The 21,037-nt window shown below is 34.7% G+C and overlaps 1 protein-coding gene and 1 long non-coding RNA gene across 11 annotated transcripts; both read left to right on the top strand.

The window, feature by feature from the left end:
* Positions 1-1,744: 1,744 nt before the first annotated feature.
* Positions 1,745-15,261, top strand: LOC114273483 (casein kinase 1-like protein HD16). 10 transcript variants are annotated; one of them, XM_082903123.1, is made up of 19 exons: positions 1,760-2,015; positions 2,180-2,366; positions 4,220-4,513; positions 5,602-5,727; positions 5,869-5,942; positions 6,053-6,122; positions 6,271-6,326; positions 6,409-6,480; positions 6,561-6,655; positions 6,769-6,835; positions 7,211-7,340; positions 7,629-7,847; positions 7,923-8,053; positions 9,663-9,837; positions 9,932-10,022; positions 10,826-10,983; positions 11,053-11,241; positions 13,163-13,244; positions 14,737-15,261. In XM_082903123.1, the coding sequence occupies exons 3-18, from the start codon at positions 4,346-4,348 to the stop codon at positions 13,220-13,222; spliced, it is 1,881 nt and encodes a 626-aa protein (XP_082759249.1). In that variant the 5' UTR covers positions 1,760-2,015; positions 2,180-2,366; positions 4,220-4,345; the 3' UTR covers positions 13,223-13,244; positions 14,737-15,261. The 10 variants fall into 10 exon arrangements, 7 of the variants coding, with proteins under 7 accessions (XP_028071074.1, XP_082759249.1, XP_082759248.1 ...); XM_082903120.1 differs by having other exon boundaries at positions 1,861-2,015; positions 4,165-4,513; XM_082903121.1 differs by having other exon boundaries at positions 1,861-2,015; positions 2,180-2,252; positions 4,165-4,513.
* A 4,716-nt stretch (positions 15,262-19,977) lies between these two features.
* On the top strand, positions 19,978-20,824 carry LOC145806368 (uncharacterized). The gene is made up of 2 exons (XR_014349390.1): positions 19,978-20,536; positions 20,617-20,824. It is a non-coding gene; the product is annotated as an uncharacterized LOC145806368 (long non-coding RNA).
* Positions 20,825-21,037: the final 213 nt, after the last annotated feature.

Genomic DNA, 21,037 nt, shown 5'->3' on the forward strand with positions numbered 1-21,037 from the left:
AAACAATATAGATCAATATATAATAGATCTAACAGTTCAATTTTGTTCAATATATAACAGATCAATATATAATTAACACAAATTAAAAAAAAATTATTCTGAACAACACAGATCTGAGTACAGATCAACAACAACAACATCAGATCAAAGAGAGAGAGAAGACAGATCTAGCAGATCTGAGTACAGATCTGGCACACTTTCATCGACGCCAATGACCAGGCTCTTATGGCGAGATCGACGGTGACGGTGGCTGTGGCTGTGGCGGTGGGTTCGGTGGTGCTGAGGGGCGGACCTTCTACTCAAGAATAGAGAGAGACGACGTGGAGAGAGAGAAAGAGAAACCGAGGCGAGGAGAAGAGAGAGAGGGGGGGTCGGGCCAGCGGTGGTGGTGGCGATGTCGCTATAACAGACACTGTGAGAGAGCTATGAGAGAGAGAGAAGAACGAGAGTATTGAGAGAGAGTTGAAAACGAGAGAGTGAAGAGAGTGAGAGAGTTGAAAGAGAAGATAAGAGTGAAAGAGTGAGAGAGTAGAGAGTCAGCGAGAGAGTTGAGAGAGAGAAGATAAGATGAAAACAAATATTTATATAATACAACTAAAGAGGCATAGAGGTGGGGCTGCATCGGGGAAATTTTGGGGCGGGACCGGGGCCAAGGAGCCTATTCCCGTTCCCGGCCCCAAAATTATCAGGGATGTATTTTTCAATACCAGCCCCGTCCCTATGGGGAATAATTTTCGGGGAAAACCCTATTTTTCGGGACAGGGCGGTCCGGGTCCCCGTCGGGCCGGGTTGATATTGCCATCCCTAGGTAAAGAATTAGAGATGCCCTTACATTATACCAACAAATGGGGAGCTTCTATTTGCACACACCACTTCCTCTTTATACACATCATTCTTAGTTTACACACACAAAAAAAGAATAAATAAATAAATAAATTTAATCATTACACATACTATTATTCCAATTATACCCCCATATCTAAATCATATACACACAGCTTTCCAATACACTCAATCCACCTACCTTCACTTACATCTTTCATTCTCCAAACCCTAACTCTAAACCAGCCACCGTCGGCAACACCATGGTCGCAGTCGCTACTTCTAGTCATTACCCCGCCGGTCCCTCCACCCACCATCACAGCCCACATACCCGTCTAACCTCTCTGCCGACAACTCATCGTCCTTGCTACTACCACTATCGCAGCAGCGACCCACCATCGCGACACACCCGCTATTCGTTAAACCAGGGTCAAAAATCGCACATCGATTCGACCATCAACATCCTAACAAAACACATTAGTTCGATCTTCAACATCCGAAAAAACACATTGGTTCGACACTGTACTTTTGAATCAATGTATTTGGTTCGAAGAGGGTAGAAAGTGGAAGCGACATTGATTCACTTGGTGGCCGTAGAGAGAGAGTTGTAGATGACAGAGAGGGGGCTTTGACAAGAGAAAATATGGACTGGACAGTGTGAGCGACGAATGATGGGGTCAGGAGGGGCTTCGATTTGAGAAGAGAGGGGCTGGTGGGAGAGGCAACGGAGAGGGTAGGGGAGGCAATGAAGGAGGTGATTAGGGTTAAGGTTTTGGTTGAAGAAGAAAGAGATATTTTGTTAATTTTATTTTAGAATAAAAATGTAATAAAAAAAATATTATTAAGCGTGTGGGAAGAGAGGAAATAGTGTCCAAATAGAAGCTCCCCAACAAATGACCTGGCAGTACAATCGCGAAACCCCACCACACAAATCATCACTACATGGCTACATGGCAATTCACTCACACCGGACCGGTCCGGTTCGGAACCTCCTTTACGATCGCCCCCATTAACCTCACACACACAGAGACTCCAATCGAGCCACGCACCGCCATTTCTCCAATCTATAGAGTCTTTGTCTCCTCCACAACACAGACCATCCATTTTTGGTCACTATTCAATCCTCTTCAATTTTAGTACTAAATGCTATCTTATCCATATCAATCCCCTCATTTTACATTTCTTCTCTAAAGGTATCTTCTTCATCACTCCTTCAATCTTTATCTGTCAATATCTATATGTGTTGTTTAATTGTTTGTGTTGGTACACGTTGATTTGTGTGAATCTGCTAATGGGTATTGGTCTTTTATGTGTCTGATGAGTTTTTTTTTTTTTGATGATCATCTGATCATCTTAGTGCCGTGCGGCCCAGATGATGTTGTTCCGATTTATTTTAGTTGCAGATTATGATTAGAAAGTGATTTTCTCAGGCAAAAGTTTTGAACTTAATGTTTTTGTTTGTCTTATTTTTTCCCTATTAATATCGTGAATGATAAATTTATGCATCATTGGTGGTATTTGGATTAAAGAAGATATTTTTCAAGGTTAGATTATTATCTTTTTTCTTGAGCTACATTTCCTGATGGCTTTGAAGTAGTGCTTGTTTGGTTATTTAGCGGATTGAAGGTCAATGATGGTTTTTTTTGCTTATGATTGCTGGATGAAAATTGTGCATAGAATTTTATATGTTGTTTAGACTGGATACAACGAGATAATGCTTGTTTTACTTTTTGGTTCACATGATCTTTTTTTTTGTCTTTGATAGACATGTTGAGGGAAGGGGAAGACCTAAACTGATATGAGATGACGCATTAAAATATGATTTTATTTAACTGAGCATATAGCCCTGATAGTGCAGAATGGCGAATTTTTTCCATGTAGCCGACACCACTTGATTGGGACACAATGCTTAGTTTGGTTTGGTCTATTTTGCGTAGCAACTATAGGGAATGAAATTGTCTTTATGTGTTCTACGATCATCTGATTAGAATATAGGGATACAGTTGAACTTGCGAGAAGCTAGTAGAAAGACAATGTTGTTAGAAAGGAGAATGGTGAAATAAATAAAGAAAGAAGGTAGGAGAGGGAGATCAAAGATGTGAAGTAATGAAAGACAAAAAGAGCAAATAGATAAAAATAAGAGATTAGAGAGAAAAGATATATAACAAAGATAGCCAAAGCTATTTCGAATTTTCAACTTCTATTCATTCTCTGAATTTGCTTTTGTTTTACGACAATAAGGCCTATATACAGTTTTCATAAAACCTTAAAAATACATAAATATCCACGAAAACTAGTCATATACCTAATATTACAAAAATTCTATCACTTAAGCATCTAAAACTCATAATAAATGAAAAAATAACAAGATTATTTCAAAGACACCTTATATTTCTTAACAACTCAAATATATCAATTGCCATTATTGCTTGTCCTATCCTATATCCACTTGTCTGCATCATTATTATATTTGCATATATATGTTATTGCGTTCTTTTTTTTTTTTTTGGATGAATTTTTATTGGGATGGAAAGAATGAATGAGGGTACGATACTACTAATTTTAAAAAATTTCGAGGCCCAAAGAAGGGAAGCTTTCATTAATATGCTGCTGTTTTAATGCATATCATATATCTATTTGTATTTTCCCTTTTATGGGATTTTAATCAGGTAATGAATTCATGATTGAACATGAGGTGCTGTTTCATCCTGAAATAGCTCATCCAAAGTTCCATGAGTTGATGGCTCTTTGGCATATCTTCATCTATCCTATTTGAAGTACAAAAAATCACAGAAAGATTTGCAAGTATAAATTAATTTTGTGTGACTGCTTTGTGAAATTTATTCTTGAAGTTGTATTATATGTCATTTGGGATTCAACCGACATTGGCACTAAATAGGGTTAATTACCCTGATCTTGAATCAACTAGTAGAGACTATGAACAAAGAGGCCTAATTCACTCTCTAGATGAGTTGGGAGCTGGAGCAGCCCGTGGGTGACCATAGTAGTCCAGCAATCCAACACTATTTTATCCTTTTTCTTTTTCTTTTCTTCTTCATGAATGATGAGATGCCTCAAAAAAATTATATCATCATGATGTTAATCTTTAGGAGCAATAGAAGATATATTATTGGAAAATTTTTGGAAATCCTGGTCTCATTGATTGGTATATCAGTTTTGGACACTTTTTAATTTAGTTGGTTTGCTTGATATTGTCTGTTTATTTTTTATTCTCAATCTTCTTACCTGTTATTTAGGTCGAAAATTCTAGGTTTATATTATTCATTTTCCTTTATAATTGGAGGAGAAAGTTAGAAAAGGTCTCTTTTTGTATGGGAAAAGGATGCCAGATTTAAGAGGTGGAGTTCGTAGATCTAAGAGGGTCAACAATGTCCAGGAGAATCCTGCTGTTTTAGTTCCAACTACTCGGCATGGCATTGGAAGAGGTAATGGCTCCAAAGCCGCAGTCCTGAATACATATACCAGGCCAAGGCTGGCTGGTAGAGGCAGAGGTCGTAGAGCAATGAATCAAAATAAGAATGCTGAGCTTTTTGATACTGGTGGTGGTGATGAGAGGCCCACTGATTTGAATGGGGAGGCGAGAGCAGTGGCCGCTATTCCTAATGAATTGGCAGCAGAGAAATTGGCAGCTGTTGAGGAGGAAGGAAGCACAAGTCCACTTCCTCAAAGGGTATGATTTAGTCAGCCTTTGCTATCATCAACACTTTTTATGGTGTTAAATTTCTTTTCGTTTCTAACTAACATTAGTTTTTCTTTTCCCTTTTTTTATCAATTCTATACTTATTAAAATTTACGAGCTTATAAGCAACGCAAGATGTGTAACAAATAAACCATGAAAAAACTATCTACTGGCTTTACCAAGTGACAATTTATTTATTTATTATTTCTTTCTAATTTTATGTTGACGGCATAGGGGACAATAAAAGGTGAAAGCTTGGGCTACCAAGTATGAGAACACTGTTGGTGACTGAGTGAAGTCATCTTTTACAACTATTGCCAAAGATTAGGGATTCAGTTCACCCCTCCTGACGCCCTCATTTGATGGGGATCAGCACCAAGGAAATGACCTTTTTACGTTGATAGCATGCTGTTAGTAAGAATAATTTTAATTGTTCTATCCCCATGATCAAATTTGAAGCAACAGTTCTTGGTTTTGAATGAAAGAATCAGTTTCTTTAGACAAAAATTCGTGAAAATTTAATTAGTAGGACATTGCAATATCTGTCTAAATGTGTGGAGAAGATGAGAACAATGAAGATAGGTCTAATTAATATTGTTCAGATGAACTCAATAGAATTGTCTTGAGAGTCTTGAAGTTGAAGCCTACCCAACAAATTTTTTAAGACATGGGTATATTTAGGTTCATTGAGCTATTGAGAGCAAAGATGGTGGAATCTGATATCATATAAAGTATGGGATTTCTTATTTGTTTTGAGGATTCTCAACACTCCAAGTATGCCCTCAAGATTATTTTCTCTCTTAGTCCTCTCCCTCATATTATATGGAAAGAGATCAGCATATCTATTTGCCTGCTGTTTCTTCAATAAAATTCTCATGAGGTTAGGTTGCATCAATGACAGATCTAACTAATTATGATTTTTTCTTCTTTGAAAAATGACTTAGACAAGATTTAGAAAACTGATTAAACCAGTGGGTTCAGTCACTTACTAGTTTTCATCAACTTCTGTTGCCTTTTGGTAATCAAATTTTAGAGGGTTCACTATCTTATTTTGTTTTGATTGTTTCAATTTCATTCAGGTACAGCTTGGCAGTTCCCCTGTTTACAAGTTAGATAGAAAGCTGGGCAAAGGGGGCTTTGGGCAAGTTTATGTTGGAAGACGGGTGACCGGTGGATCAGGGCACACTGGCCCTGATGCTGTTGAGGTATATAGTTTGTGAATTTGTTCTCATGGCTCCACTAGATCTCTGTAAAATTTCTTTGAAATTTATTCCGATGGTTATGAATGTGTCCCTTATTTATTTATTTATTTATTTTTTGGGGGTGGGGGGGGGGGGTGTCAATAGGTTGCTTTGAAATTTGAGCATCGAAATAATAAAGGATGCAGTTATAACCCGCCTTATGAGTGGCAAGTTTACAGGTATGCAAGAATTCATTGGAAAGGTTGATTGAACTCCATTTCGCTTCCCTTACTAATTATAAATCACTGGTTTCGAAGTCTTATTCTTTATTGCTGGTTTCTTCATGAAGCACTCTTAATGGTTGTTATGGAATTCCTTTGGTCCATCACAAAGGTCGCCTAGGAAACTATTATATTCTTGTGAGTTTTCCTTCATTTTCTTTCGCAAGTGTATGATTTCATTTTGAAAATGTTTCTTGTTCTTTTTTATTTTAATTTTCATTGCTGACATTGTGAAAATCATTCCTACTATCATTGTGCTCATTATATTGGGTTTTGTGAAAGCCAGGTTATGGATATGCTAGGCCCAAGTTTGTGGGATGTTTGGAATACTAATAACCAGATGTAAGAAGATAGTATCCTTCGTTTTAATTGTTCATATGTTAATATTTGTTTCCGTTTCTTATTGTGTTAGCTTTTTGCACAGGCTGTCTGAAGAGATGGTTTCTTGTATAGCAGTGGAGGCAATATCAATCTTACAGCAGCTTCACTTTAAGGGGTACCTCACTCTCTCTCTCTCTCTCATATGTATATATGCACATGTATTCTGAGCATGCTCATAGTTAATTTTTTCTTCAGTTTTGTGCATGGAGATGTAAAGCCAGAGAACTTTTTGCTTGGTCAGCCTAGAACTCCTAATGAGAAAAAGTTGTACTTAGTAGATCTTGGTTTGGGTATGTCTTCTTTCTGGGAAATAAGTTTGGATAGGCTCAATTCTTCACGTGCTTTTATGGTTTTTGTGTTTTCTAATTTGGAGCTGGAGATCTAAGTGGTCTTACTACCTCAGCTTCAAGATGGAGGAGTTCATCTTCTGGTTGCCATATTGATTATGACCAAAAGCCTGATGTTTTCAGGTAACTCTCTCTCTCTCTCTCTCTCTCTCTCTCTCTCTCTCTTCGTGGAAAGTCATGCTTTAGAGATGGTTCCACTTCCACAAAACTGGTACCCCCGTTTTTAATGGCATTGGAAACCCCCAAGAAAAACATTGATTCATTCAAGTAATTCTCAGAAATGAAAGATATATTCCACTTTCTAGACAGCTTTGGTGGGCAATTAGTTTCAGAATTGACTTGCATACAATGCCTCATAGGTTCATGTTAAGCTATACTTAGTCTGTTAGCAAGAAAGTGGTTCGTACCATATAATCACGTGTCTGAGAATGGCATTTTCTTATTTTCCTGAACTCTATATTGTCTATTAAGTGGGCCCTGAACTCTATATGTTGACAGGGGGACAGTGCGTTATGCAAGCGTACATGCTCATTTGGGCAGGACAGGAAGCAGAAGGGATGACCTCGAGTCACTAGCTTATACTTTAATATTCCTCCTTAGAGGGAAGCTTCCCTGGCAAGGTTTCATTGTAAGTTCATTTTTAGTTTTATCATGCACTGCCATTTGCAACTTTGTTCCTTTAGGTAGTGTTTGGTTTGTTGGAATGAAGGTAGAATGGAATGACCATTCCATTAGAATGTCCATTCTCATGTTGCAATTGGAATTCACCATTGTAAGTGAATGGTCATTATTTCATAAGGAGGCTAGGAATGATCATTCCATTTCACTCCACCTTCATTCCAATGAACCAAATGCTACCTTTGTTTTTTTTTCTTTTCTGCTTGATTACAATCAATGGTGGATTCTTGGTATGCAGGGTGACAATAAAGGATTCCTTGTTTGTAAAAAGAAGATGGGGACTCCTTCTGAGATGCTTTGTTTCCTATGTCCTCCCCCTTTTCGACAATTTCTTGAGATGGTGACCAACATGAAATTCGATGAAGAACCCAATTACTCAAAGCTTATTTCACTTTTTGAAGATGGCATAGATTCCAATGCATCCTTGCGACCCATCAGAATAGATGGAGCCTTAAAGGTTGTTGTTTAGCAATCATCTAAAGTTAAATGAGTTGTTTCTATTGTTTGTGATTAAACTTGTCATGTGTTATAGGTCGGTCAAAAAAGGGGGAGCTTGCTTGTGGATTTGGAAGATTGTGGGCAACCTTGCAAGAGAGCTCGACTGGGTGCTCCAGCTACTCAGTGGATCTCAGTCTATAATTCCAGATCATCAATGAAACAGAGGTAATTACTGGGATTAAGCATCATGGACTACCTAAGTTTCTTACCTCCCCTCCAAAATAAAAAAATAAAAAAGGAAAGGAAAATTTATTCTAGGAAAAACATCTCGAAAATTCTTGGTAGCGTTTGGTAGAATTTTCTAAATATGATTTGAGAATAGAGTTGTATTTTGAGTTTGTAAGTTTTGGAATTATGATTTGAGTGTAGAAAATTTGTTTGGTTATGAATTTTGAAAAGAGTTTTGAATTGAGTGTTGAATTGAGTTTTTAATGTTTGATGTGACATGTGAAATAAGAAAATTTGTTTGGTTATGAGTTTTGGAAAGAGTTTTCAAAACTTAATTCAAATTGTTATAACTCATAACCAAAAACACTACTCAAAACTCTATTGAAAATTCTGTTCAATAAGCAAACTCTTTTTAAAATTCAATTAAAAAAATTAATTATTAACAGAAAATAACATTAATCAATTTTTTTAATTGAAAATATTACAAAGGCAATTTTTTTTTTTTTCAAAATAAATATTCAATTACTGATTTAAAATAACTTTTGATTATATATTTGGTTCGAATTTTTTTAAATGTTTTTCAGTTAAAATATTTTTATATTTTTAATAATTACTGTCACAAATTATTTGCTATTTATTGTATTGTTATTTTCAAATAAATTGCTAAAAAATTTATCAGGTATTATCTATGTGGGAGTCAAATAAAAATTAGAATATTATTTTGTTAGTATCTACACAGTTTACCACACACAATTCAATTTTATTCAAATTTTTTTATTCACTTTCAATAGAAAATTAGTCTACAATAGCACATACGTATGTATGAAAGAGTTACCAAAAAAAAAGAAAAAAAAAAGAAAAAAGGCACACTGTAGTGCTCAACCGGCCGGACATCCGGGGGGATGTCTGGGGGGATGTCTCGTAGACACAAAAAATTCAAAAACTGTATGAGAAGGTGAGAGTTTTGCATTGGACGTTTGTTTTGAAATGAGCTCTGCCAAACGTGAAATAGAAATGTATTTTGAAATGTGTGGTGGAACTAATTTTTGTAAACCCCATCCAAACACTTTGTTCACGTGAAGAGGTAGAATTATAATTGGAAAGCTGTACCAAACACAACCCTTGTTTTTTATTATAAATATTTAACTTTTGCTGTCTTAATTTTCTTCTTCTGTTAAGAACTTTGAAGTTACTCGAACATTTACGCCATGTGAACACCTGGGCTTCTAGGGTCATTGTGGTGGGAACCACGATTCTCTCTCTGTTTGAAGAAGCTCTCGCTTGGTCATGTATGAATTTCCTTAGGCTTTGTTTGGAGCTTAAAAAGCTCAAATTAAGCTCTGGCTTTGTCATGTATGGATTCCCGTAGATTGTATCCTCTTCCTGTTTGAGCTTATTTTTAGCTTTTCAAGCTGAAAACCTGAAAAGAGGAACAAAACATCTTACCTTTTTGAAGTACAACTGCTTAAGCATGTGATTTCAAAACTTAAGCTAGATAAACTACAAATAATTGGAACAAAATGGGGTATAGATGTTCTATTGACATTTACTATATGTGGGACTAATGCTGTCTTAATCAACAAGTAATGTGAACTCTTGATAACAGATATCACTACAATGTAATAGATTCGAGACTTTACCAGCACGTGGAGAAAGGAAAGGAAGATGGTTTGTACATTAGCTGTGTTGCTTCTTCAGGAAATTTGTGGGCGGTCATTATGGATGCAGGGACAGGTTTTACATCCCAAGTCTATGAACTCTCAACCATTTTCATGCACAAGGTAGGTGTTACGGTCCTTTTTGTTACTTTGGATGATTTAATTAATCAAATATCCATTGGCCCATAAAATCTATTCGTTCTAAATTTGTCATTAGGAATGGATAATGGAGCATTGGGACAAGAATTATTACATCACATCCCTTGCTGGTGTGTCCAATGGCAGTGCCGTGGTGGTAATGTCTAAGGGTGAGTAAAAGAGAATTTGTCTTTATTGTTTCAGGCTTTGTTATCACTATACCTTGCAAAGATGATAAAGTTTGATCTTGTGAAAATCCCAAGGGGTTGGCCTGGTGATCCTATATGTTTTCTAAGTTTTTTATTAAAAGTTTTCCTTAATAGGGACAAAGTCAAATATAATGAACTAAATCTAGACGGAGTGGAGTTTTGGATTGACAAAATGCAAAATAATAGATCATAATACTCATAAAAATGTGTTGTTAAAACAATTAATTTGAAAAAGATACACTAAATATATTGGATGTTAAATTACGAAGTTTACCTCTATCATATCATATTTTAGAGCATGTGACATACGGCGTTCCTTTTCTAGTTCCCATTCCTTGTACCAGTACCAAGACCCATATTGTTCGCATGTATGTTGTATATTGTGTTCCATTTGCTGTTCACACAAAATAGTCTGCGTTTTGGGTAATATTTTTTGATGAATTGTGTTTGAATGTGATCAATGGGATGGTAGGAACAGTGTTGAAATTGCATTTTTGGGATTATCATGATCTGATTCTACAAATTGGTGAATGGGTTTAACCTAAATGTTTCAGTCATGTATATAAAAGGTAAAGCTTCTGACAGGAAATAAATTCAACTTTACAATATGGCTTGTCACAAGTAAAAGACAAAAATTTCAGTGTAGTTACAGTTGCACAATTCATTCTCTTAATCCATGATCAAATTGCAAGTTTGTCTTCAACCTCAGGTCGAAAGATTTAAATGATTAACCCACTGATATTGCTTTCTTTTTCTTGTTGAAGGGACAAGTTATACTCAACAGTCATACAAAGTTAGTGATATATTTCCTTTCAAATGGATCAATAAGAAGTGGAAAGAAGGCTTCTCTGTTACCTCCATGTCCACTGCGGGTAGCAGATGGGGTGTCGTAATGTCCCGAGCTGCTGGTTATTCTAATCAGGTACTCCATTTTTGTTTTCTGTTACACCTAGCGTCAAAAACACTTACATAGTTTGTACTTTCTTTATAGGTTGTTGAACTTGATTTCCTTTATCCAAGTGAAGGAATTCACAGAAGGTGGGAAAATGGATATCGAATTACATCAACTGCTGCCACTCCGGATCAAGCTGCATTCATACTGAGTACATCCAAGAAGAAATTGGAAGATGTAACGCAAGAAACTCTGCGGACATCAGCCTTTCCTAGCACCCATGTTAAGGTACCTTTGAATTCTTATGATTTTATTCTCCTTGCAGTTAGAACTGTGGATATAAATGGTTTCATTCTTCTAGCACCCTATGTTACATGGACTTGGGTGTGATTATCCGGTGCGGGTGCATGTCCAAGCATCAGATCTTCTTAAACTTAAAACCTTAAGATATTGCGTATTCATTCAAAAGTTGGGTATGGGTAAGGTGATACATTTTTTTTTTTTGACAAATAGGCTAAGGTGATACATGTTGAACACATATACATTGTATATTGTATGATAGTTTTAGATAAGATGTAAATTATTAAAAATGTAAATCAAATTAAATGAGATTTAGAGGGTAGTCTCTAAACCTCGAGTTCCTTTCGAAGATGGGTCCAAAGGGCTCTGCCTAGGATGGGCTCTCGGTCATAAAAAAATGGTAGAATTTATATATCCCATTTGTTTTAGAAGCTAGAAATGTTTCTTTACTAGCAAATGTGATTATCTTCTTCTTCTTCTTCTCCTTCTTCTTCAAACATCATATAAAATTAGATGATCCAAGTTTTTTAAATTGGGTACATGTGTCAGACATATATCCTAGACCCTTACACTTGTCATATCCAGTGGATATGGGTACACTAGGGGAAGTAGAATAGTCCATTTAACACAGCTAGCACCCATGTTAAGGATCTTTCCACCATTATTTTGATTTGCGAAAAGAGGCATAATATGTGATTTTCGAAGAGCAACATTTATTGTTTCGGTGTTCATGGGCTGCTGTTGGTAGAGGACCAAGGCAGTTTACCAATCTTCTGAAAAATATGCTTTACTAAACCGGACATAAACTCAACTGAATAGATCCTCAATAAAACTAGATGTGGTGGTTACATAAATACCTCTCAATAATTAAAAGTGAGGACCAGTTGCATCACATGGGCTGAAGATCCATTATGTAGTTCGTTAAGGTTGTGTTTGGATCATCAATTTGGGCCTTTCTTTTGTCCAAATCCCTACCTAGATCGATGATCCAAACACAGCCTAAGTGAAAATTTGTTGGGAATTGACTGTAATGTTGTAATAGAAAAAAAAGCATTCAAGCGTTTTGACAATTGTACCTGTGCATGCATAGATATTTATGTTGGGCAGTCAAATGTTTTGGTAGAATTCTCTATATGAAGCACATACAAAGATGTGTGACATTTTCACCAAAAAAAAAGAGTATCACACGTGCAAAATATTTAATTATATATATATATGGGTAAATTACACTTTCACTCCCTGAGGTTTGGGTTTAATGCATATCACCCCTGATGTTTGGAAAATTACATTAACCCCCTGTCATTGTAATTATTTAGACGGAATGAAGACATTGAACTCATACATTCTCTTTTTTTGCTTTACTTTACTTTCTCTCTTTTTTTTTCTTTCCTTTCCTTTCCTTTTTTTTTTTAATGTAATTTCTTCTGTTTTTCTACTACGAGTTGTTACCTTTCATATAAGCAAGAGAGTTTGTAAAATGAGACTATTAACCACAGGAGTGGAAATGTAATTTCGAAATGGTCAGGGGGTGGGTAGTAATTGGACCAAACCTCAAGGGGCGTCAATGTAATTTACCTTATATATATATTTTACGCTAGTGAAAAAATAAAAAATAAAAAATAGAAAAATAAAATAGGAAAGCGTGTCCCCAATGTGTCCATCTAACACCCCTAGCTTGTCTAACTGGAAAAAAAAGGAGGAAACTTTCTCCAGTATGTCTGAAATGTGCTGCCAGTATGTGATCTCCAGAGAGGTGTCAGTGCTTCATATAGCTCTTTAGTGTAGTTTATAATAATTTTATTGATTTGTTTTATTTCCATGGCACTTATTTAAAATAATTTAAAAATAAAAATGAAAAATAAAAAATAAATTTGTAGCATGCAGTGACACTTGCTTTTGTCTTTGGCAGGATAAATGGTCAAAGAATTTGTATATTGCATCCATCTGCTATGGGAGAACGGTATCTTGAAGTGTAGGAACTGAAGAAACTGGTATGTTACCCTTCATTCCAATGTTTTATGTATTATTTATTATTTATCAAACCTTACATTATATCACAATTTTATCAACGTCAAATAAATGGTTGATGCTAAGTTTGTTTCATGTTTAAAGCAATCTCAACTTCTTTTTATTCTAGTTTCATGCTTGCGATCCATTTGTATTTTTTTTAAAACTAAACCAAAGCAAGCCTTGTATTCTAATCAGATGGGGTTGGTACATGGATTATTTTTTGCCATTCTGCTCTATCAAAGGTTATTGATGAGGACAGCCAGAAAATAAATGTAAAGAAAAAGAACAGAAAACCACACCCAAGGAAAAAAAAAAGAAAAAAGAAAAAAGAAATCCTAAATATCAATATTTTCAATTCAATATTTATGCCTAATACATTATGACCTATTTATAGGCATCCAAGAAAACCATAACTAAAATTTTCCAAAATAAAAATTACAGTAATTAAAGACTAAATAAGATAATCAAATAAAACGTATTAAATTATTGATGAGAAAATAACTTCAAAAATAATTTCTGATCTTCATCCAATTCCTTTTTGTTCCATATCTGTTATATGCGCTGTTTAACTAAATAAATTCATATCCTTTGATCACATCAGTTTTATTAACTGTCGCATCTACAGATTTACGCTGTACATGAACAAAACATTTTAGCTGGCTCTCTATCAACTTATCTTCAATTAGTGCTACCTCCTATTTCGCAAATACTCATTTTTGTCTTATCTTTCCTACCACGCATCCATCTAAGCTTATGTATATTTTGTACCATGAAAAAATTTGGTATATTGCCAATTATAGTGAATATGCCTGAATTAAATTCACAAAGTATGCATCCTTTTGAATTTTTGGACTTTCAAATAAATCTTGTCTCACTATACCCATTACCTCAGATTTGCACAGCCCATGGCATCCCGTCTATACTGGCATTTACTGTTTCCATAGAACAGAGTTGGCAATAAATTCATATCCTTTGATCACATCACTTTTATTAACTGTTGCATCTACAGATTTTCATTGTGTATGAACAAAACATTTTAGCCGGCTCTCTATCAACTTATCTTCAGTTAGTGTTACGTCCTATTTTGCAAATATACTCATTTTTATCTTATCTTTCCTACCACACATCCATCTAAGCATATGTATATTTTGTACCATTAAAAAATTTGGTATATTACCAATTACAGTGAATATGCCTGAATTAAATTCATGAAGTGTGCATCCTTTTGAATTTTTGGACTTTCAAATAAATCTTGTCTCGCTGTACCTGTTACCTCAGATTTGCACAGCCCATGGCATCCCGTCTAAACTGGCATTTACTGTTTCCATAGAACAGAGTTGACAATATTTGATTGCAACCTTGAAGTGCTGCATCTATACCAATCTTACTTCAAATGAAAAATGGCTTATATATTTTTTGTAATTTCATTTAAATTATTCTTGTGATTTTTATAGACCATTTTAATATGCATAGGTTGGCTGCTTCTGGAAAAACCCATCACTGCCATTTTGAGGGCATAGATTACTAAAGCTGATTACAGAAGTGTAGAGTCGCTCAAACGTTGAACATATACAGGAGCTCAAAATGTGCCCGGTGTAATGGCCTACTTCTTCCTGTTTGCCTCCAGTTTGAAGAATGGTCTCTAAGATGCAGTTCAAAAGCCAACACGTCTATGGACTTTCCCCTAGATGTAAGGAAAGTGATCTTTTTTATTTTTATTTTGTGTTCTTTTGGGTTTGGTTTATAACTCAGAAGAAAGAGCCCCATAGAGCCATGTCAAATTACAAAAATGTTTTGTTTGTGCAATTACCAACATATATACAAGTATATATATATATATATATAAATCTGAGTGGGTGCTGCACTAAAATTTCACCCCAAGATAATGTTATGTGGCCTTTCTAAGCACCAAACATCAATTGTCATAGCAATTTATTTATGGGTAAATTACATTGACCTCCCCAAGTAATGAAAAATTTACTTATCAGTCCTCATCTACAATATTGATTTTAACGATGTTCATGGATGTGATGCAATTACTATATTATCCTCAGATATTTAGTAGTTAGATATATACAGAAGTCAAATGATAGAACTATTCTCTCTTTTGCTTGATGAATTTATCTAATTACCCTCTCCACAAGGTGTGTTATTCAAACATGAAATATGAGTGTTTGGATGCATGCGATGTTTGGATATAAGAACAATCAAGCGTAAAATAGGTATGGGCCAAATTGTTATGGAATTTATACTTCAAAAGAGCATGATGTAATAATTATGTCAAAATTATAGTTACCTGTGATTTATTCATTACTTGGTTGGAAGAAGTTCGTGTAATTTACACTTCATTTACAAAAGGAAATGCTGTAACTGCGTAATATGTGAGAAAGTGTATTGGGATTCTAACTATTTAACATTATTTGCATCTTAAAAACAGTATGGGTTGTCATTAAACTGACTCGTATAAACAGCTCGATTGCGGTCTGGGATTTTTGTAGCGTAGATTTAGCCTTGGATTCAACCAAAATATAACTTGGGGAGGACATGAGAGAAATTTGAAGTGCTAAAACTGTTCAAGCAGGATTGATATACTGAAGCAAATGTTCTGTTTCTCTGTTGTGTTGGTGATTGCTTCCTGCTCAGACAACCTCTCTCTCTCTGTGGGGGGACCGATTGCCTGGGAAAATATCTAGAGTACTCGCTTAATATGAGCCTACACTTATAATTTTGGCATTACCTTTTTGACAATGACCACTGAAATTGCTTCAACTTGCCGAATACTAACAAATTTGGTTTGTTACAGTGTCAAAATCATATTTTAACAATGATGAATGCCCCAGACCGCTTGTACTTCCCCACTCCCAGTGACCCCCAGCCCCATGTGGGGTGGGCGACTGTAAAAAAAAAAAAAAACTGGCCAATGAAAGGTTCCCTAGCATAGATGTTTTAACAATATTGTTTTAATGGTGCAAATGTCATCTTGACAGATCCAAAACATTGCATATTTCTATCTATTTAATGGTTCACATCCAAATGATTGAATAAAAACTCTCTTGGCACAAATAGCATTGCTAAATGCCATTTTTTTGACAGACTACTCTTTCTTGGGTGGAACTACAGACAACTGGAATTGTTCATACAAGATCCTTCTAGTCTCATCCAGTCGACGCCTTTAGATATATACCCACTTGGAATGTAATCCGCGTCATATGCTCCTATTAGAATATGGAATGCCATGAGATACATATAATAATTATAGGGTAAATTACAGACACTCCCTAAATTTGGATTTACATATCATTTTTTGACGCTTGAGAAATTACATTCTCACTCTTTTTGGTAGAAAAATAGAAGAAATTATATTAAAAAAAAAAAAAGTAAAGCAAAAGAAAAAAAAAGCATAAGAAGAAAAACAAAGCAATAAAAGAGAGAGCGTATAAATTCAATGTCTTTTTTATACTAACGTTAATTTCGTTTAAATAATTACAATGACAGGGAGTCAGTGTAATTTTTCAAACATTAGGGAGTAATATGTATTAAAGTCAAACATGAGTGGGTGATATATATTAAACTCAAATCTTAAGGGTGTAAGTGTAATTTGCCCATAATTATAACATGGGTACCTCTGTCTCACACACATACATATATATATATATATGTATATTTGTTTATAAAAAATCCAAATTTGTATAAAGTTGTCAACGATTTAGGTGCATCATTTACTGGGTCAAAACTGTGCCAAGCCAACCCTAATCCTTGATCAACCAGTGGTACATTGATTGTTCTATTTTTCCAGTTGTACCTGTCTCAATTGAATATTTGTAAAGATGTGACGTATTTGTATCTAAGAGTTGTTTGGCATGAATTAAAAAAAGTTTATTTATTTATCTTTTTATTTTTTTTAGGTTATATAATTTTTTTTATTATTTTTTTACACATTTTTTTTGTAAAAAATAAAAAAGTACATTTATTTAAATCATTTCAAAGAATTTCTAAATTAGATGCTTAAATTCTCTATTTTTTTTAATATAATTTTTGAAGAACAAAAAGCAGTAAAAAAATTGTGATGTGGACAAGAGTCAAAATCTCTTTCACTTAATTTTATTTAATTTCAAGTACATTAGTAATAATTTAGGATTTTTATATCAAAATATCCCACAAGTTATCATATCCCATTTAGAAAAATCTAACATTTTGACATATCTGCACTTAACGAGTCTATTTAACTTTCATTTGGAATGTGAGTTGATTTTTTAATTATTTTAATTTAAGATTAAAATATCTTATTTGAAATAAATATTTTTAATTTTTGTCAAAAAAAAATAAAATAATTATAATTTAAATGTAACATTTTATTCTATTTAAATAAAATAGCCAATCGACTCAAACAAATAAAATAAAATAGCCAATCTAATATTATATGACTATTTTAACTCAAATAAACGTGCCAAACATAACCATACCAATGATCAACCATATACCCAGCTAGCCAATGTGGACCATTTTACTTATGACTATTTTAGTCCTCTAAAGCTGCCCAACCACTTGCATTGGACCACATGCTCATATTTACTTATGTGTACATAACACATACATACCTAAAGTTCTTGAGTTGCATATCACATATTCTCTCCAGAAGGAAAAACCTTTGTTCTAAGCTTCACTAGTAGAGAAAGGGTTTTTTGCGTCGACTTTTTGTCGTCGCAAAGTAAATGGACATCAGACACTGGTGCAACTCAGGCACCAGAAGCATCCGGCTAGGACGGCGCTATGCCGAGCTTGAGCCGGCAAACTTGTCGGTCCCTGTAAGATCACGGAGGCCGATGTGGAAGGTGCTGTGGAGAAGGTTCTTGAAGGAGAAGAGGAAGATGTTTGACTGTTCAGTGCATATGCAAGTCCCTTATGATGAAGACACTTATGCACAGAATTTTGATCAAGGGTTGATATGGGATGAGACTGATGGGCTCTCTAGGTCCTTCTCTGCTCGTTTTGCTGATCCCTCTAGGATCCTTCTCAAGAAAAGAATGGTGTAAAGAGTTTGTTTTGATGTTTGTTTGTGGAAGCTTAGTTTTGATTTCCATAAATTTTGATATATGATTAGGTGTATAGGATTCTCTATCACTAACGCTGTGTTTGGTTAGAGGGTTTGAAAGGAATTGAAAAGGGAAAAGAAAAAGGTGTATGAAATTAAATGAAATATAGATATGTTTTATTCATATTTTACCTACCTTTTTCATTTCCGTTTCCGTTTTCCTTTCCAAATTCCTCAACTAAACATAACATAAATCTCTTTGTCTTTCCGTTCTGAAACATCCATATTCATTGGATCATGTCTTTGAGATTTTTGCACCTCAATTTTTTATCTTTTATTTTTTATGATCTAATAATTGTGAGTGTTTAGAAATAGTGAGTGTTTAGAAATAGAGAGATGTGGGGACAGAAAATCCTTAGCATTTGTTAGATTGATGTCCATCCATTTCGTTTGCTTATAGTTCATGTACAAATTAGTTTTAATTAGATAACTTTAGCTAAAATATTATATATATATATATATATTTTTTTTTCTTGTCAATGGTCCCATGTTCTTCTCTCTTTCTTCCTCATGTTTCTTCTTTTTCTTTGGTTTAGTATTCAACTCTCTTGAACTGGTTCCTCTTCCTCATTCTCTATGATGGTTGCAATGAAGAGTTGGGTGGTTTGTGTAGAGGGAGGGAGGGAGGAGGAATACCCCCATAATGTCTGGTAAAGAAACACCCCATTCACCTAAAGCAGCTCCATTCACCTAGAGCAGCACACAGTTGAGCCGAGCTTTGTAGGACTCGAGCTTGGGCTGTTTGTTTTGCTGTGCTTGAAAATTTAACTCGAGCTCGGCTCAAAAATTAATCTAGCTTTGGTTACTAATCAAGTTTGAGCTCAGTTTGAAGCTAGAAAATGAATTTTTATTTTTATTATTTTTATTTATGTTATTTAATATATAAATTATATATTTAAAATATTATGTACACACAATTTTACATTATTTAAATAAAAACATAAATGAACTCTTATTCGAGTTTAAATTCGGCTCCTTTTATTAAATAAGTCTAACAATTTAATTTGAATTTATTTATTTACTTAATGAATCGAGCCAAGCTAAGTTTGTCGAATCATTGGTAGGCCTACATTCACTGGAATGTACCCTTTCTTTTCTTTTCTTTTCTTTGAGTACCTCATTACAATTGTTGTTGTTTGTAGAATTTGACAAGAGAAATAAGTATTTTGACCAATATGAAAAACTAAATCTAGAAAAATTGCAGCCATATGTGAGAAATTCTATGATGAGATGTGAGTGATCCAATTGTTCTCAGTTTTTTTTACTTTATTGACCGCAAAGTTGAGATGCTTCAACAAGAAGACTGTTAAAATCGGGATTTTATATGGAATTATTGAGAGAGACTTGTGAATTGAATCAGAGAATTGAATCATAGAATCCGATTGATTGAAAATGGCAAGATTTACTTTTAATGCAAAATTATTAATAATAATGTATGTTAAATAATTTTAAAATCTTTAAAAATAATAATATATTGGGCATTGGGTTCATAAATTTAATTTTGAATTTTGTTTGCCAGATGTCTAGGTGCTCAAATATTTTGTCCATATATACAAGTTTAGATAAAATGACTAAAATACCCCCATGTATATATATGCTCCATACCTAAACCAAACCCTAACATCCTCTATTACAAATCGTCCCCCCTTCTCTCTCTCTTTCTCTCTCTGCTTTCCCTTGCTGCCGATCGTCGCCGTCTACCCCCCATACCTATCTATCTGTTTCTCTTTCTCTCTTTTACACTCCTAGTATGGATCGGGGGCAGTTCCGGTGATGATCTCTTGTCGTCGTTTTGGTCTTTCGTAGTAGACAATTTCAGATCTGAGCGATGCCATACATATCATAGGCATGTTCATCGCAGCTCATCAGATCGCTTTAGATATGAGATCATAACCTCAGATATGAGGTCATCGCCTTAGATCGCCGCCGCCTCTCTCTCTCTCTTTCTCTCCTAAACACCACCGAGAGGTCTGATATGCGATGGATCTGCCATATTTCAATGCTTCTCGCAGTTGGGACTCTAGAGACGAATGTCAGAACCTGCGAGAAACGTCCATGAGAACGAGTACGCCCATTTCGCAAATATCAGATCGGTACAAGTTGACTTGGAAGACGAGCTCTCATTTGCAATCGTAGACTACGAAGCCATCGTCGGCAAAGAAAACAAAGGTTTTGAAAACGGTGAGATGGGTTTTTTCTTCGTATATGAATCCATCTTCAATAACAACACCACCTTTCATTTCTAATTCACAATCTTTCAGGCTTTTGAAGATTTTCGGTTCAATCTCTTTGCGGGTATGTGTGGCTGTGAAATATATCTGTTAGAGTAAGAGACAGATCGATTTTCTTCTTCTTCAAGTTTCTGAGCAACATAGATTCAACTCTTTTTTTTTTTTTTTTAGTTGTTAATTGTTGTTGTTGTTGTTGATGATGATGATGATGATGATAATGAAGAAACATATTGCAACAGGTAGTGGTGAATGAACAGATAAAAATAAAAAAATGAACAAATATACTTATCTATGTGTATGTACTCTATTAATTTCAATAGATAGGTATAAAAATAAGAGAGAGGAAGAGAGAAAGATTGCAATAGATAATGGTTTGGTGTATTTTAACATATAATAAAATTGAACAGATAATAAAACTTGGGCAGATAGATTTAAACAGATAATACATTTG

The sequence above is a fragment of the Camellia sinensis genome, chromosome 13 (genome assembly GCF_055761805.1).
Source record: "Camellia sinensis isolate YWXY chromosome 13, ASM5576180v1, whole genome shotgun sequence".
Taxonomy (NCBI): domain Eukaryota; kingdom Viridiplantae; phylum Streptophyta; class Magnoliopsida; order Ericales; family Theaceae; genus Camellia; species Camellia sinensis.

Bases quoted from the DNA above. Each gene is read 5' to 3' on its own strand.
- LOC114273483 (XM_028215273.2), top strand. From the start codon at position 4,166: ATGCCAGATTTAAGAGGTGGAGTTCGTAGATCTAAGAGGGTCAACAAT. The intron at 7,848-7,922 runs GTTGTTGTTTAG...CATGTGTTATAG, and splicing joins GAATAGATGGAGCCTTAAAG to GTCGGTCAAAAAAGGGGGAG. The intron at 10,023-10,825 runs GTGAGTAAAAGA...TTCTTGTTGAAG, and splicing joins CGTGGTGGTAATGTCTAAGG to GGACAAGTTATACTCAACAG.